General features: G+C 47.8%; 4 protein-coding genes and 1 non-coding gene across 5 annotated transcripts; 4 read left to right on the forward strand and 1 right to left on the reverse strand.

Annotated features, from left to right (window-relative positions):
* The first annotated feature begins 545 nt into the window (after positions 1–545).
* BDV27DRAFT_t213 lies at positions 546–617 on the forward strand. The gene has a single exon. It is a non-coding gene; the product is annotated as a tRNA-Arg (tRNA).
* A 5525-nt stretch (positions 618–6142) lies between these two features.
* Positions 6143–7327, reverse strand: BDV27DRAFT_149909 (uncharacterized protein; the record flags this gene model as incomplete). Its single annotated transcript, XM_032071142.1, has 4 exons — positions 6143–6313; positions 6481–6750; positions 6786–7150; positions 7219–7327. 4 exons carry the CDS (start codon positions 7325–7327, stop codon positions 6143–6145), a joined length of 915 nt encoding a protein of 304 aa, XP_031922139.1.
* Positions 7328–8297: 970 nt separating this feature from the next.
* BDV27DRAFT_58984 (glutamate decarboxylase) lies at positions 8298–10018 on the forward strand. Its single transcript, XM_032077024.1, has 3 exons — positions 8298–8625; positions 8683–8710; positions 8764–10018. Exons 1-3 carry the CDS (start codon positions 8390–8392, stop codon positions 9931–9933), a joined length of 1434 nt encoding a protein of 477 aa, XP_031922140.1. The 5' UTR covers positions 8298–8389; the 3' UTR covers positions 9934–10018.
* Positions 10019–12328: 2310 nt separating this feature from the next.
* Positions 12329–14006, forward strand: BDV27DRAFT_136728 (putative zinc-containing alcohol dehydrogenase). The gene is made up of 3 exons (XM_032068827.1): positions 12329–13405; positions 13458–13553; positions 13605–14006. The coding sequence occupies exons 1-3, from the start codon at positions 12544–12546 to the stop codon at positions 13721–13723; spliced, it is 1077 nt and encodes a 358-aa protein (XP_031922141.1). The 5' UTR covers positions 12329–12543; the 3' UTR covers positions 13724–14006.
* Positions 14007–15958: 1952 nt separating this feature from the next.
* On the forward strand, positions 15959–17750 carry BDV27DRAFT_149912 (uncharacterized protein; the record flags this gene model as incomplete). The annotated part of the gene is made up of 5 exons (XM_032071143.1): positions 15959–16142; positions 16185–16410; positions 16467–17167; positions 17282–17477; positions 17525–17750. 5 exons carry the CDS (start codon positions 15959–15961, stop codon positions 17748–17750), a joined length of 1533 nt encoding a protein of 510 aa, XP_031922142.1.
* Between the last annotated feature and the right edge of the window lie 662 nt (positions 17751–18412).

The raw sequence follows: 18412 nt of genomic DNA on the forward strand, positions 1-18412 counted from the left end.
AAGGAATGCATTGCTGTCGTGTCCTGCAGCGAAGACTTCCAGAACGTCCGTCGGCCAAGCCGGACCGATCGATGTGCCACCACCGAGCCAGCCAACCCAGGGAACCGTAAGACTCTGAAGACGCCGAGTGTCACCCCGGATGTAACATGCGGCCGAAATTTAGCATAAACATTATTGTTATCTATCACTACCGTAGTCTGCGACTCATATCGAGATCATTGTTCGTTCATGTATGCAACGTCAATCCTTGGTCGCGGCGGTGACTCCGGCCACGCTTTCCATCGTCGTTCCAAGCCCACTATGCCGTCAATGGCGCTGGCGCTGTGGGTATAAACTCCGTAAGTGACTAGAGGCACTAGTAATTTTTGCTAATATCCATCAATAATGGGATAAATGATAAGTGGGTGTGGGCAAATGATATGTCTGGGATGCTAATCCCGGCGGACGTCGGCGTTGCCCCCACTCGGCACGCTGCTTCCGTGTCGCGGGTGAATAATATAGTTTTGCTTTATGTAGGCAAATACTTGCTAACTCTTCAACAATCAGGCCGGCTGGCCCAATGGCAAGGCGCTTGACTACGAATCAAGAGATTGCAGGTTCGATCCCTGCGTCGGTCAATATTTTTTATACTTTCTTATATCTATAAGTAACTATAAAAAAGAAAACATAATCAATATCGACAAAATCTATATTACTTCTGTTCCCTTTTTCCTTCCTCGCTCTTTTGTTGTCTTTTTGCTCACCTTCTTTTATTATTATTTTTTTTCCCTTGGAGATAATTCCTCTCGTACTCCAGTACTAGGTACGCTTACGCCGTGGCTGCAAGGGGCTGACGGAGCCTTTGTTGGGCACTTTAGCTGCGTATGACCGATGATGTCACTAATAGTGACCCTTCTGGAAGATTCAGATTCTTCAACTTGTCTTCATCAGGCGTTAATGCATGTTGTACGCATCATTGGATGTTAATTCACATGAAGATCCGCAAGGGATACCAGTACGTATTCAGTATTCAAGCCAAGTCACCAAGGCTGGCTGTGTCTCAGACTGTGAAGATCGATTTAGTCATAGAGCCCTTCCTTGAGCGTGGCCCTGCAGGGCGCACATTGCGATTCTTGTCTGGTCTATCGAGACTTAGCTCTATGTAACCGGAAAACCGGACATTCTGGGCAAAGAATCTATTTTAGGTTGATAGGCTGCACACATTCTTGGTGATGTAACTCGCTTGTCAACCATGCTCTCTACGCGCCTCTGCGTATGTCTGTAAAGCCCGTAATGGCTTTTTCAATTGTGCATCTGTATGGTCACTGGGCACAAAGAATATATCCTGAATTGCATAAGGATCAAGTCCAAGGAATCATTCTCATCTACTCTATTATTGCTTATGTTGTGCCATTTCTTGTGAGATGACATAGGTCAAGTGCAGACTTACCCTACCCGGAAAACATGGAACGCCGGAACAACGATGACCCGAGGTAGGGTTGGTTAACTGACTTGTACCCCAGCCTTGCTAAGAGTCCAACTACTGCAGGCACACCTGTGGATCGCCGCCACCGACGAAAACAGCGGACTGCTTCGAATTCAGACAAAGACAATGCCTTTCAGCGAACGAGAGCGCCCGAGATTTCCCCCTTGGGAAATTTGTAATAACATGATCGCCTGAATTATCTGAAACCAGCGGATGTCTGAGTTCGTCTTTAGGGCTGAATTGAACAGATCTCATTCGAAATTCGAATTGTTTGTTCCCGAACTATGCGGTCAACAAGATGATGAGAACGAGTAACCATAGCTGTAGATTTGAACGACCCCCCCCTGTAATTGTGAGGCATATTTGGCAAGGTGATAATCGCCGCCTGGATTGCTCTCCCTTCCAGCCATTTCTGGTGTCAATTGCCTTTAGACAACGAGTTTCTGTAACGCGCAAGGATCGAAAGTGTCCCTTGGATGCGCCTCATGTGACCAGGGCGTGACCAGTGTGTGTTGCGTCCAATGTTTGCTTTGGCTGCATCGTTTGTGATTGTCAATTTAGAGCTCGACGCCCACTACTCTTACTCTGCTTCCTTGCAACTACAACTTTAGCTACTCAAAGAGTTGTCGCGACAGGGGATAATTGTTGTTGTTTGGGCAAGCGTGGACTGCCCTCCCGACAATCGCGGATTAACGTTCGCCGAACGATTAAATTAGCATTCGGAAAGAACCAACATACCAACCCAGGCAGACCTTGACCCGCCCCTGACTGACATCCACGCAACCTGTCCGTTTCCAGTCTGCCACCGCCTGAATTGAATCGGCCAACTTCTCAATTCTGTATCAACTTTCCATCCTCCATCGTCCTCGACCCTACTGTAAGTCTCCATGGGACCCTCGGAACCCCGCGCAACCTTTTGTCGTCATCGATACGTGTCCCAACCCTCTCTAACCCTCCACTCGCTACCAGATTATCGTCGATCACCATGGCCAAGAAAGGAGGAAAGGGTAAGAACAAGAACAAGGGTGGCAAGGCTGGCGGTGCCGCCGCTGCTGCGACCAAGAAGGCCACTGATATTCAGAACCCCGTGTAAGTCGCACATCGCATCGCCCGCGCCGGCTCTTTTCGGGAGGGGCGGTCGCGCGTCTTCATAGCTATACTGACGCCTGCGCAGGACCCCTGGTCATGAAGTCGAGGAGACTGTTGCGAAGGGGGAAGGCGAGGTCAGTGATGTTGTCACAGAACCCGCTGAGGCCGTGACGGCGGCGCCCACGACCACTGTCCCCGATGCGATTGCCAATATCCCCTCGGCCGCCCCGCCTGCCTCCACTGAAGAGGCCAGGGAGATCTTGCAGGACGCTGTAAACAAGGCGGAAACCGGCTCGGCCGATAAGTCTGAGTTGGTTGATACAGAGGCAATTGGTGCGGGTAAGTAGCGCATTTGTTGTCGTTCCACGCAACCATTCCTGGCCTAACCATGTCTTTCCACAGTCAAATCGTCCGTGACCGATGAGCCGCTCCAATTGACCCCCGAGACTCTGCCCGCCACTGCTGGAACGGAAACTTCCCTCCCCGAGCGCCCGAAGGAGACGGTTACCGACACCTTCGATGCTCATGCCAAACGACCATACGAGAGCAGTCTGACCGCCAAGGACGACGAATTACCCCACAAGATGGCTAAGGTGGACGATACCGTTGCGGCTGCGGGTGCCACCTCGGGTCATGTTGCTGAGACGGGATCTTTGGCGAGGAAACCGGAAGTTCCCGCTGACACGGGAAGCGTGCAGCCTCAGATTGTGCCGGGCCTTGGTGCTGACCCTAACGACTATGTGTCAACTGTCCTGAATGTCCCTGGTCTCTCTCCCGCAGAGGAGAAGTCCACGGTCCCATCGACTGCTGAGGCATCGGCTGTTTCTGGCTCTAGCATTCCTGCCGAGCCCAAGGGCGCAGAGGACATTGCCCCAACGGGCGCCCCTACCTCTGATGCCAACGCTGATGCGACTGAGAAACCCAAGGACTCTGAGATTTCTAAGACAGAGGAGGAGACAGTCGCCACTGAACCCAAGGGCGCAGAGGACATTGCTCCAACAGGAGCCCCTACGTCTGCCGGCAAAGTTGATATTGCTGAGCAGCCCAAAGACTCTGGAATATCTAAGGCAGAGGAGACGGTCAAGAGCGAGCCTCCCACCACCGCTGCGCCAGCCGTTGTTAGCGAACCGGAGGCTCCGTCTACCACTGAACTGACAACCGCCGCAGCTCCTTCGGAGGTCACTGGCACAGAGACGGCGGCTCCTTCTGGCGCGACTGCTCCTTCAGAGACCCACGAGACCGCCCAGGCCGCATCTGCATCCGCCACCACCGGTCCTGGCATTGCAACCTCCGCTCCACCTGCCGAACCAGCCCTTAAGGTTCCCTCTAGCATTCACGACGGTCCCGACTCGAAGGTTACTTCCGCGAACCAGCCTGCTGCTGACCAAGCTGTGTCCAACGTGGAACAGGAAACCCAGGGCGCGTCCGACAACACCCAGGCTCCTGTGAAGGACACCATTCCCGAAGAGAGCAAACCGGTCGCCGAAGTGCAGGAGGGCACTGCAGCAGTCAAGAACCAGCTCCCCGAGAGTCAACCTGCTGCTAAGGAGGCACCGGAAGCGGGTGCCAGCGCCGCAAAGCAGCCGGAGGAGATCCAGAAGCCCGAGGAAGCCAAGACCAAGGAGCCCCGTGCGGTACAGGATACTCAGGAGGAAAGTGCTGCTACGGCCAAGAAGCCGGAGGAGCTGAAGTCGGAAGACATCAAGAAACCCGAGGAGGCCAAGACAAAGGAACCTCAGGCCGCACAGGCAGCCCCAGCCGATACCGCCAGCAAGCCCGAGGAGGGCAAGAGTCTTGCCGACCAGGCCAAGGAGACAGTGACGAACGAAGCCAGCAAGGCGCAAGATCAGGCGCAAGAAAGTGCCAAGGCCGAGGCTGCCAAGCTGGAGAAGCGGAAGAGTGGTTTCTTCGGATGGTTCAAGCGTAAGCTCAAGGGCGAAAAAGCCTAACGGAAATAACAGATTGATATCTGCTGTTGTCGTTGTGTTTTTATTTTCGTTATTTGATGGATGGGATGGAAAGCCCACGGAGACCCTAATTCCTGATACCCACGGACCCAAGAGGGTTGGTTCAAGAGAGAAAACCGAAAAAGACGAAAAAAAAATTTTTCAAGTGATATATCTTCATGTATGTCAATGGCGTGTATGATAATCGATGTGATAGGATGGATACCAAAAGGATGCCGAACGGTTGGATGGGATGGACATTCTGTCGTGTTGGTTGTAAAGCAATTGCTTGTTCTGCTATTAGTTAATGATAATCAAGAAACTTTTTTTCTTTATTTAGTGGTTTTTCTCTTTTCTCCTTGGGTGATCTGATATGAAAAATCTCTCATGAAAATGAAATGGGCTGATATCTGATTTAGTGCCATTCACCGCCATTTTGCCCGTACTTTTGACATGGTGAGAGATTCTGATCATGACACGCATTCTCCTGATCTGATATCTATTTTTACCCTCCTGACTAGGTATCTCCCTTCCTATTTGGGCATGTATATCAGAAAACCGCTACTAAAAGCCGAGCGGGGCGGTGCTCATTCTTTCGGGAATGGTGTACGGAGTATATCATATCTATTGACGATCTAAATATGGAGTCGTGGAATAGGGGTTTATTCCTTTTCTATGGGCTGTAGTGTCACTAGATGGGGTTACTATTGAGAATATGACTTACTATTTGCATGGCCGGATGAATATTCTAGTTTTCATTTGATTTTGCTTTTTTTTTTTTTTTTTTTGCCTCTCTTCTTTTTTGGGCAGTTTTTGCAAACTTATCTTCTTGTTTCAGGATGTTCTGTTGATGAAGGATAGGAGTCGTAGTTGTTATATCGTGATACAAAGACTATAAACCACTGCAATACTAACTACTTTTATAGATATTTTAATTAACTTATGATTGTCAATGTATCTTTATCTGTCTTGAAGTATAGAGTACTTGAAAAGCAATTCGTTTTGAGTTAAGACTATGGGGTAAAGACTAGTATGTGGCCAAACAGCATGATTAACATGTCAATCATGCTCTTATGGTAATGTGACGTAATCGGTAAAGGGTTATATGCAATAAGCAAGCAATAGTGCAGGTACGGTATCTTGGGATAGAGAACTTTCTAGCTTATTAGTAGTTATTTAATAGAGGTCTTGTGTACTAAAGGGAACAAATAAGCAAGAACAAGGGAGTATGCTTATAACATAGAAGGGGTGAGAAAAAGGGAACTGTGGATATACTGCCTCTAGAGGGAGAGGAAAAAAAAAAAAAAGAAAAAATTGGGCTGCTCTGGTCGTGTTTCGCTTTTAACTGGTTTGGCTGTGGAACGAAATACATCAATATACCAACTGGGAACTTTCCTATCCTATATCAAGCGGAAGTAATGGTATTCACTATCTGTATTTTTCTGTCCAATATTCTGACTTGTACTTCCAAGCAAAGACCTGCTCTTCAAGGCCATTGCATAGAGTCGAGCTAGTTCCACTTTGTGCAGGAACGATAGAAATCCCCTAGAACAATGCAGTCCAAGAATAAAAAGCAAGCATGACCAGAACACCTAAGGGTTTAGTAGGGAGATGATGTGTGAAACATAGAAGCATCCCATGCTTAGACTCCTGTATGAGACGGTTCAGTCTCTGGCTCCCGCGAAATCCTCAAGATTACCTCGAAGTCGTCACGGTGCTCGCGTGGTATCTGCTGTGAACATAACTGTTCGATCATTTCTCTGCATTGATCATCCATTTGTGTTCTATCATGCTGGAGCAAAACTCTCGCAATCTTAAACGCATTCCAGAAAATGCTAGGAAATCGACAATAAGAGAGGGCTTCTAATAATGGTGCTTCATAAAATTGTGATGGTCGACGTATTCTATCTATTTTGTTAAGCAAATATCTCACCATGCCTAAATCCCCAAGATACACTGCACAGTTCAAGGGGCTCCCACAGTGCGAGTTAAAGCTTCGATGTTGGCCCCTTTATCAAGTAAGTAGGAGACAAGAGTATCGCTGCGGCAATTTGTGGCAAGATGAAGAGGCGTTTCTCCTTCAATCATCGGCTTATCCAGAAGTCCAGGCGCAACTTTATGTAGCAAGTCTAGCACTGGTCTTTTTTCAGGGAGGCCAAATTTGCTGTTGGCCGCTAGATGATGGAATATAGTGAGGCCTTGGTAGCCACGTTCTCGTAGACCAGGTATGTCAGTTCTGTTGCTAATAAGCTTCTCGATCCATGATATGGCTGATATTCGCATACGCGGCTAAAAGCAGTCAAGTCAGTGACCCTGGCCCCCTTTTTGTATAGAGCGGCACATAATTCCCCGTTCTTGAGAGTCCGCCAACTAGCAGAATCAAGCGGCAGCCTGTGATCCTGGTTTGGTATAGATGGATTAGCGCCATGTGCTAATAAGCGCATAACCAATTCGACATATTCGTCAAACTCAGTTGGCTTGTCTTCCACGGGTTCATTCCTATCCAGAGGCACGTTGTATTCGACAAATTCTTGCTTCATCACGGCGATAGCGAGTAGTGTGTTCCCTTTGCTGTCAGTGGAGTTAGGGTTTATGGCGGCTACCAGGAGGTTTTTGAAGGTTTCAATGTCGATAACTTCAATAACAGTACCTTTAATAACAGACACATGATTCGGCAATGTTTTACTAAATGGCGATAATGAGCTGCGATATCCTTACGTGTCGCTAATAAGTTGCTGAAGCGCTTGATGTCCAGTAAGCTAGCTATTTCGAGGAGGATCTCCACTGGGATTTTGGCAAAACAGTCCTTTCTCATCGGTACTTCCATCGCATTGAAAAGTGTGAGGTTGTGGATTGAGGAGAGTCATCGAGATGCGCGAGGCTCTTATATACACTGCTTGGACGTGTTGAAACAGGCATCATGGCGATGTCCGTCAACTGGTCAGACAAGTGATGCGATGACGTAGGCAACAATATGGTAGATGCCCGAATGGCGATACTTTGGAAGAGATCAATGGGACTCTCCGCGGCGATGCCTTAGTCTGAAAGAAGAGAAAGGATTAATCCTCACCGATATTTGTTTTGTCTTGCAATTCTCCACCAGTAGTCAACTGGGACAATGTAACGGGACAAGGGTGGAAACAAGTCAGGTGGGGTCACGGGTTTGTCGGATGGTGTGCAGTCTTTCCTCCATACGGTAATGGGTAGTCGAATGGATCCAACTACCTTCACCCTTATAGTCTCTCCAATAGTCCGGGATAATAATTATTTTAGCAGTTGACCCTCTTTGCTCCCCCCATTCATTACGTCGATGCCCTCATCATGACAATACTAGTCGACAACTTCCAGGAATCGCATTAGGAGAAAAGTCCCAGAAACAAGTTGCCGATGAGACCCCACGGCCCCACGAGGGATTTACCAGGAATTAATAACCGAGAGAATCGACAGCGGAGACTATCCACCAATTTACGATCCATCCATTGATGCACAAGTCTGGGCCAAGCTTTCTCGACTCCGAGTAAGCTTTGAATAATCGGACCCCTGAGCCAGCCTTCGCGATTCGCCCACCAACGTGGTGATCTCCTCACCCACTTGCTGCGCCACGAGCTGAAAACTGCGTAACCCAGGATGGCCGCGGACCGTCCAGGCGAGCGATCTGTATGGCTACTGATCGCCGCTTGCAGGGCTAGCGAAGGCCTAAACATCGGCTGTGGAACAATAGCCAGTCATCGTGGTTGCCCCTCCTCCTGAATAGGTTGCCTGACTGACCTCGGATCGTGCCGCTCGCTGAGTGCTAAAAGCGCGCCTTCCTGCCCCTCGTTTCCTATTCTCGCTCCTATATTCCTGGTGAATTCCTTATCTAACATATTTGGCATAATCTACCGAAATCATGGTCCACCTCGCTCAAGTCCACCGCAACGGTGATCTCAACGACACCATCAAGCGTGTTGACTCCATTCAATTGGAGAACACCGAGGAAGATGGATTCTACTCTAGCGTCTATGGGACACGGTTCGCAACAGAACAGCTGCCTCAAACAGAGATGCCGGAGCGGGAGATGCCCAGGGAGGTCGCCTATCGCATGATCAAGGACGAGCTGAGTCTCGATGGAAACCCAATGCTCAAGTAGGCTTTAATTTCTCGCCTCCGTGGATTTATGCTCTTGATACTAACCAAACATAGCTTGGCGAGTTTTGTCACGACCTATATGGTAATAATTTAATCTACCGAGATGATTAGGAGGCCCCAGGCTAATCGTAGCAGGAAGATGAAGCCGAAAAGCTCATGACTGAATCGTTCAGTAAGAACTTCATCGATTACGAGGAGTATCCTCAGTCAGCGGAGATCCAGAACCGCTGCGTCAACATGATTGCGCGTCTGTTCAATGCGCCTGTTAACAGCGAAGATGAGCACCCGATGGGCACCTCAACGATCGGATCGTCCGAGGCCATCATGCTGGGTACCCTGGCTATGAAGCGCCGTTGGCAAAACAAGCGCAAGGCTGAAGGCAAGGACTGCTCTCGCCCTAATATCGTCATGAACAGCGCTGTACAGGTGTGCTGGGAGAAGGCCGCACGGTACTTTGACGTCGAGGAGCGATATGTGTACTGCACTGAGGACCGTTATGTGATTGATCCACAGCAAGCGGTTGACCTAGTTGACGAGAACACTATCGGTATCTGCGCTATCCTCGGTACCACCTACACCGGTGAGTATGAAGACGTCAAGGCAATCAATGACCTCCTGATCGAGCGCAACATCGATGTTCCCATCCATGTTGACGCCGCTAGCGGTGGCTTCGTCGCTCCTTTCATCAACCCTAAGTTGGAATGGGATTTCCGCCTCGAAAAGGTTGTTTCGATCAACGTGTCTGGCCACAAGTATGGTCTGGTTTACCCCGGTGTGGGTTGGGTCGTCTGGCGGTCCCCGGAATATCTCCCCAAGGATCTGATTTTCAACATCAACTACCTCGGAGCTGAACAGGCCAGTTTTACCCTGAACTTCTCCAAGGGTGCATCTCAGGTCATCGGTCAGTATTACCAGATGATCCGACTCGGCAAGCGTGGCTACCGCTCCATCATGACCAACATTACTGTCATTGCGGACTTTTTGGCCCAAGAGCTTGAGAAGATGGGCTTCATTATCATGAGCCAGCGTCGCGGCCACGGTCTCCCCTTGGTCGCTTTCAGACTGCCCGCTGAGCGGGAGGGTCATTTCGACGAGTTTGCCCTGGCACACCAGCTGCGTGAACGTGGTTGGATTGTCCCTGCGTACACGATGGCGCCCAACAGCAACAACCTGAAGCTGATGCGTGTGGTTGTCCGCGAGGATTTCACGAAGAGCCGGTGTGACTCGCTGCTTAGTGATATCAAGTTGGGCTTGAAGACGTTGGGTGACATGGACAAGGCCATGTTGGAGAAGTACACCCAGTAAGGAACCTTTATGCATTTTCTTTTATTTGTTGGCAACTGAGACTGACTGAACCAGCCACGTCCGCACACACGCTACCCACTCTCACAAGTCCAAGCACAACCACCCTCACTACAAGGGAGAGACGCACTCCCTGCAGGGTAAGCATGGCAAGACTCACGGTATTTGTTAGATGTCATATATTTTCAGATGTACTGTGTACATATTTGAGACAGGATCTCCTTTCACAGTTATGTATGTTACTGCTTTAATAGGGTTTACCACTCTGCTCAGTGAGCAAATTCAAGTTTCATCATTCACTTGGCACTTTATATCTCCTTATAAAAAATAACAGCTTCGTAGAAGCTCTCTGTAACCGACGGCATCCATTTCACTAGTAGCCTCCTAACGCCTCTGCATATGTACCATCTGATGCGTCAAATTGTGAGAGCCCAAAAAAAAAAAAAAAAAAAAAGTAACTGTGTGCAGCACGTACTCTGAAACCGTGGTATTTAAGCACACTATACCAAATCCAATTTAACCCTACATTGCCCTAACCCAGCATCTACTGAACCTCCATTACTACCTGCAAAAAAAATTTTATTCATCTCACAAGTCGGAGGACATGCAACAAATATTTTTATTGTAAAGAGAGGGAGAGTGCCCCAGAGTAGGGTGTTGGAGAGCGTCTGGTGATCTACGTCGAAGGATGAATGTTACGGAATCCCACGGTAGCCAAATGATGGTGACGTCTCTATTACCCGCATATAACCCCCTCTCGTCTCTAATACTCGCCCTATTCATCTTATTTCTCACATTGGGCCTAAGTAAAATGGGGATCGCCACGGATTTTCTCGCTTGGGTGCTACCCAACTTGCATCTCCGATCTACACAGATCAAGCCACCAAGCTTCGCATGCTCTAATTTAGCCAACTTACCAGCCGAGCTACTGTATATGATAGCGGACTATCTTACTCCATGTGACCAAGCTTGCCTATCACTCTGCAACCGTCGACTATTACACGTCTTCGGATATGGCCCTCCATCTGCGAATATATGTCGATCAACATGCCCGACAAGTCTCTCTCTCGGTCCAGACACGACTACAAACAAACAGCTCTTAGCTGCTCTCCGAGAGAATACTAACGCGGTCAACTCCCTTGTTCATGAGATTCGACTGTTATCACGGCTTATCCACGAGCGAAACTTCACGTTTGGGAGATTATTAGCCCCAAAGACTGGATGCACTTGCCCTAGTTCCCATGCCGGCTCGGTGTACTATTCGTCTCCTCAGAACCAGTCTTCTAGTATCCATCAAGCTTATGGTCAAATGTGACTCTCTGATGGCGTCATCGTTGAGATTGGCGGCGAAATCAGGTACCAGCTATGGTAAGTACTGATAAACGAAGTGTCATAGCCTGTGCTAATAATATATCGAGGCTATGTCCCTTATAATGTTGTCGACGCCGCAGATTATTGAGACATATCCAAAGCCGTGAATGTTAACTGGATTGTGATATTCTTCTTGCTGTGGTACTTCCGTAATGAGGTGTGCAGACTCAATTGCAGGAGAAGCAGATTGTTTCAGTAGCGAGTTTAGAGATTCGAGGTCTTGCATACATGGAAAATCGTGACAACGGGGAAGAATAAGTCAAATATGTCGGTAACTGACAGTTACAAGGGATCCTTTTCTTCAAATTTGTGGCCACTTCGCAATGCCATGGTCATGCTAGAAGTAAACAGAAGTTAGAACTGAACGGAGACTGTTCACCTCGCCGTGTTGTCTCGAATATATTTCCAAACTACGGAAGATCAGTTGCTCTATTTTCTTGATAGATAAAGTCCACAAGCTCCATCAGATCTTCACGAGACATAATGAGTTGGAATAACACCGCAGGGATCCAGTTCTGGAATAACTCCGAGCCCAGTGAACTGGTAGACAATTACAAACGCCAAGACCTGTCATGTTGAAGCTAGAGACATGACTGCTGCAGAGAATAAAGTATGGGAAATCCCTCTGCACCGAAAGCAATTGTGTGTTTTGCTACCTGTGTGTCTTTAGAGGCACGTGCAGATGTTCATGTGACGATGCGCAATTTTTGTTGCGGCGATGAGGACTTTGCCCTATTGGAGATTAGCTTGGGTCTAGTAGCTGCATTAAGTGACTTCCATGAAAACCGACTGGGATCACGGAGAGACTACCGCCTTAGCGCAATCGTAAGCTGCATGATGTTGCACCAGGCCTTTTTTTGATATCTGACAGCCATTCATTGATCGGCTATCGCTACCCCCTTTGCGCCGGTGAACACCCAGTGATCTAGACTCGAGATGTCTAGATCATTCCGCGCGCGGCGTGGGCTCGCAAGTGCGGCAATGCGACCCAATGATAGTGATGATAGATATTAAGGGTAGTGATGCGGGCGTCAATAGCTCGCTGAAGGATTGATCTGTTCAGCTGCGGTACCCTGACCCCCCTCATTATAAAAGTTGGCATTTTCTACGAGGAGAGAGCAATGTACTGAAAGTCTCCCATTGAAAGGCGTGCTAAGATCGCACAGGGAGCTGTCTTTATTTGTTCGCATTTGATACCAGCATTAAATACCTATACCAAGGTGAAGCCAAGTACTTGGAATCATGAAAGCAGTTGTTTACACTGGAAAGGACACCATCTCGGTGGAGGAACGTCCAAAGCCATCCCTCCTAGAGTCCACTGACGCCATTGTCAAGGTCCAACACACCACCATCTGCGGAACAGACCTGCATATTCTACAAGGCCACGTTCAGACATGCACACCAGGACGTATCCTTGGCCACGAAGGCGTTGGAATAATTGAATCATTGGGTACCGGTGTTACACGCTTTTCTGTTGGACAACCAGTCCTAATTTCCTGCATCACGTCTTGTGGCTCCTGCAATTTCTGTCGCAAGAGAATGCCCTCACAATGTACATCGGGCGGCTGGATCCTGGGTAACACCATCGACGGTACACAGGCAGAGTACGTGCGGATTCCCCACGCATCGTTCTCGCTGCATGCGCTCCCGAACGGCCTCGACCCTAAAGTGGCCGTCACATTGTCTGACGTTCTTCCCACTGCATACGAATGCGGCATTCTCAATGGTCAGATCCAGCCCGGGTCAACCGTTGCTATCATCGGTACGGGTCCAATCGGGCTGATGGCGCTTCAGATGGCGAGGAATCTTTTCGGGCCGTCCATGACCGCCGTAATCGGTAGAGGACAGCCCAGGCTTGATACTGCAAAGGAGATGGGTGCAGATCATGCGATCAGCGTGCTCCGGGGCCAGGCGGACGCGGTCACCGCTGCGCTCGCAGTGACGAACAAACATGGATTCGACGTGGTGATCGAAGCAGTGGGGAGCACTGATTCCTTTGAGCTCGCTCAGGCGTTAGTAGGTCCTGGGGGGACGATAGCCAGTTTGGGAGTGTTTGGGACACCCTGCGATTTGCATTTGGAGGACCTCTGGCATCGCAATATCTGTAGGTCTATTTTGCCTACCATTTCCTGTGGTTCTCACTAAACTATGAATAGGTATCAGAACTCGGCTGGTCGATGCGTGCACAACCCCTGATTTACTGAAAATTGTCGAATCGGGCAAGATTAGCCCTCATTTCCTGGTTTCACACAGTATGGCCATTATATTTATCCTGGGTGGCTCTCAGCTGACATATGCAACAGATTTCTCGTTTGATCAGATACACAAGGCCTATGAGACGTTCCAGACACCTTCCAAATATGGATCTCTTAAGGTGGTCATCAGCATGTCTGAAGGGCAGCCCGCCAATCCGAAGCTGTAGTTTTCCAAGTCCAATGTGTCCACTGAACTGATCTGAGCACCTGAGTCTGTAGTCCTCCTCAGTTATACACACTACGACCTTGGATTTCGTACACCAAAGGCTATCTCTATCTTAGGGGTTTGAATATCATGTTGGATGGACGTGCGAAAATATGAAATTAATTTTGATATGTTTTGTCAGTTTAGTTCACAATAGGTTACGGCGGACTAGAACTAGCTTTCAGCCAAACCTGCGATTTTGCTGAAACATTGGTGTTTTGCATTAGGCCATAGGTACCATATACTTACAGTCTTAAGTTCTTAATTATCTATACAACACAGGAGTAGGGTCTTATAGTATACTATTCTATGGTATTACATTATTAGTGATTACTATAGATTAATAGTAGTAGGGTATCACTTTAAATTTCCTATTATACGTTACTCAATACACATGACTTAAAACTGTACCCTTAGATTCATATTTATACAGTAGCAACCCTACTTTCATACAAATCAATATTGCCATATCATTGAATACCCCTGAGCACAAAATAATACATGAGATTAAACATTACTTCATAATAATCTCAAGATACAGGAGTAAAGTAAGTCTATTTTACCTACAAGCTCTACTAGTTATCATGGGCGAACAATGATAACCAATCCCCTTACTCGGCCTTCTCTGAAGTCTTTTCCAGGTTTCATAAGGAGATGATTGATAGAGAAGAAAGAGGTCATCAATTCCATCTGGATAGCTCTGAGGCTCTATTTATACTGTTTAGATAACAACGGACCTAAAAAATATAGAGATCAGTCGCAAGCCGAGTCTAGAGTGGCATGGGTTCCCCCACTGAGCCCGACCCGAACTCGGGATAGGAAGCAGAATCCGCAGAGTCAGTAAGTCAATGGTTGAAGGATTTATAGATATACATGCATGCGTATCCTCCACCTGTATTCCACATTGTCGATAATTTTTTTTTTGACAGCATTAACTCCATCGCCCACTTCTGTATCTCTCAGTCACCAGTATGATTAGTCATAAGGTACCTAGAACAGCCTACTCCATTTCTCCTCATAACAGTTGACCTTTTCACAAAATTTCTAATGTTCACAGGACAACGTTATCATAAAACACGCTCCTCACCGACTAAAGTTTCGAGTAGGGTAGACTGGCGAAGCTAAACAATAACAGCCTGCCTTCGACCGCGTCCAACTCTCGCATAATGGGCCTCCGGCATAATGGGCTTCTCGCATAATGGGCCTCTCGCATAATGGACCTCTCGCATAATGGGCCTCCGGCATGATGGGCCTCCGGCATAATGGGCTTCTCGCATAATGGGCCTCTCGCATAATGGACCTCTCGCATAATGGGCCTCCTGCATGATGGACCTCCCGCATAATGGGCCTCTCGCATGATGGACCTCCCGCATAATGGGCCTCCCGCATAATGGGCCTCCCGCATATTGGGCCTCCGGCATAGTGGGCCTCCCATGTAATATGTGTCAATAAAATGAGTTATCTGCAACCACGTGTGAACAAAATTCTCTCCAGTGGCTCCTAAATGTAGCCTAAATTTTGCGTTATCGCCCGGAAAAAAAAGATTTTCTTCCATCCTAGATCTAGTGGATCTACGTAATAATATTATCATATTCCTAACTACGACTACCTATCAATTGGCTCATGTAGGATCCATGCACCTTAATTTTTATAACATCCGTTCTTACGAAAATTAATTTCTGTTAATAGTATCTGGCTAGAGCCCGGGCACCCGCTCCTCGATCCACAGTAATGATGAAAAGATAGATTAGTGGTATTGGTGAAGGACTTCGGCAAAATGTCTCGTTTATCTAGGATTAACAAGAAAATAGAACCCCACTGTGTTTTGGGGGTGGGGCGCTGTAGCAAGCTTGTCAATATGCACAGTAACCCTAACTGCTTCCGGAACCTCCCCGCAGCTAATGGGGCTTGTATAGGACACCGGCAACGTGACAGAATCCGAGCATAGGATGCTTAGCTGGCCGTCTTGTCACTGAGTGTAGACCTCTGGCCAAAGATTCCTGGGACACTTAGCACATTGGAAGATGTATGCACAATGGGAAAGCAAGGCTATGCGATTTAAGTCAGTAAAATAATAATTCGGAGGGGTAGCGGATGTATATATACTTCAGTCATTCCCAGAGAAAACATCCTACCATATATCTATGATCAAAACTCTTTCTCTTTGTGGAGTAGCATCTATGCGATTGGTCTCAAGATGAGCATCGACAGCAAAATTGCACAGGTCGCATGTATTCTGGGCTATCAATTTGAGCCACCGACCTGCCTTTCCAAAGCTCTTATGACGCCTGGGGTAGGCGGGGAAGGGCTGGCAGATTTTGGTATTGACGTGATTCGTTCATGCCTTTCGTTTAATGCTTATGAACAGAACATTCAATTAAGTAAGGACCTCGAAGCTCCTGGAGTGATGATCAATCTCACAGTAAAAAAAGGCGACGTTGCCGAAAGAAAGGATAAGCTGTGTACATACGCTCACCTTGCCTACGTTGCCCAACGCACAACCCTTGATAGAATGATTGTATCCAACCCGCGGCCCGTTGAAGAGGGCCATATTATTGTCGGAAAGGCCTTGGCAGCGATTATTGCATGTGCACATCTCGACTGTGGGAGAAGCTATCCTCGGACGTTGCAGATATTGGAGTATATAGGGTACGAATATACTGACAGATCTTGGTTGAACCACGACTGACAAAAGAGTATTATAGGTTTTTCATACCAGAGGACAATGGGGTGGATCCCTCATGGCTGTATGTTAGCATGAATATGGATACGCATGTGCCTGTAGCACTGCCTGAGAATGGCGATGAGCGTGCTACGACGACAGATATACTCGAAGCCATGAGCATAGAGTGTCGCCACAACTCAAGTCTGTACGAGATCGAGTGCGCGAATGGTCATCCCATGCCCCCAGCTTTCAGCAGTGTCCAAAGAGGGAGTAATGTGCCAAATGCAGTACAAAAGCGTGACCGCAAACGATCAGTGGATATCTCATTCGGTAAGAGTGGGGATGACCAGAGAAAGGCAAAGCAATGCCGACGACAGAAGGATAGTCTGATGGAATCCTTCCTCGCGCAAGAAACCAAAAAATGCCAACGTAATTCCCTCCAAACTCCGCAGGAATCGTACTTTACCACAGACATTGCGAGAGCCATTGAGAGCGCAGATACAAAGCTATCGAAGGATGTCTTAGAACGACTAATCTTAGGCTCTGGCAGCGCACAGTCAGTCCTTGTCATTCAAGAGGCAATTCGAACCTGGCGAGGGAGGGCAGACCTGTCTTATTTGCAGATCTCTAGCAACTCATCGAAGGCACAGACATATAGCAATATCTCTCTTACAAATCAGCAAATCACAGGTCTGAATTTATTTCGAAGGTATCAAATCTCTTACTTATTTGAAGAGTGTGGTGGATGCGAGACCCCGTCACTCTCAGGGTTCGTTGTAACCCAGGGCTATAACGTTTCGGGTATAACACGGGCTGGAAATCCCCGCAACAATGCTGAATCAGAACTAACAAAAGCGATGATGAAGCAAGTGCTTCCTGATGTCAAACGGGAATCTTTAGAGTGGAAGAAAGGATACAAGGATGTTAGCAACCTTCGGTTACTTGCACGGAGATTTCACGTCTTACAGGAGCGTTTCGGCAAAGGCATTCTTGCACTGATACCATACCCTGAACAATCCCACCAGCCAGGTCTGGAATTATCAGATAATATGTAAGTCATGGATGTGAAAGCTGAAGTCCTAACTAACGAGCTATCAGGCTCTTAAAGGTGCCGGAATCCACCTTCCCGCAAATTGTTTCCATTCTCGATCACTCCCAGGGTGACTATTTGCGGGAATTGAGCAAGGCAGCTGGGGAAATTATAGGGACGATGCTTTATGAATCTCAAGACTTTTATCCTCCCTTCAAGCTCGAGACAATCGAACCCAGCTACATATTAGAGCAACCGAAGGATTTACGTACCATCCTTCCTCTCCTAAATTGACGGTCAGCGGTTTAGTGGAGAGTCACAACGAGGAAAGCAGCTGTCGCCTTCTTGCTCATTTCCATTTTGCAATGCGTTGCGATGCCATCACCACGATCGACTACGGTTGAGCGAATGTTTCAACCAAGTATCAAACTAGTCTCTGGCCACGTAACGGTTTTGTCGGACTCTTCGCCGACCAACGTTCCTACACCACATGGCTTGTTTTATACCTGAGTCAATGTCGTGCACGCGGAAGGAGCAGCATGATCTTTTCTAGATCATTTTCCTAGATCCAGATAACATCATAGGCTAGACCTCCTTGGAGTTATTCTTACAAGCCTCCTCATTACCACCGTCAAACCAAACCGCTCGTGATGACGAGCTTCTCTCTTCCGTCACGCTGGCTATGGATATTCTATGCTATCCAACTCTACACTGCCATGTAGGCAAAATCTTTGTCTTTGCGTATTAATTTAGAACCAGAAGCATCTCTTAGGAAAATTGAACATGTCTCTAAATCATTGTGTGGACTTCAAGAGATCTCATTTGTAGGGTGACGTATGAAATCCCACCTTATAACGTAGGATTGGGGGAGATGAAGCTGAGGCAGATGACTAGTTGGAGTGCTAAAATTTACATATCTAGCGTCATAATGCCTGAGATACACAGGGGCTCCTCCT

Source organism: Aspergillus caelatus (genome assembly GCF_009193585.1).
Source record: "Aspergillus caelatus strain CBS 763.97 unplaced genomic scaffold BDV27scaffold_287, whole genome shotgun sequence".
NCBI lineage: Eukaryota > Fungi > Ascomycota > Eurotiomycetes > Eurotiales > Aspergillaceae > Aspergillus > Aspergillus caelatus.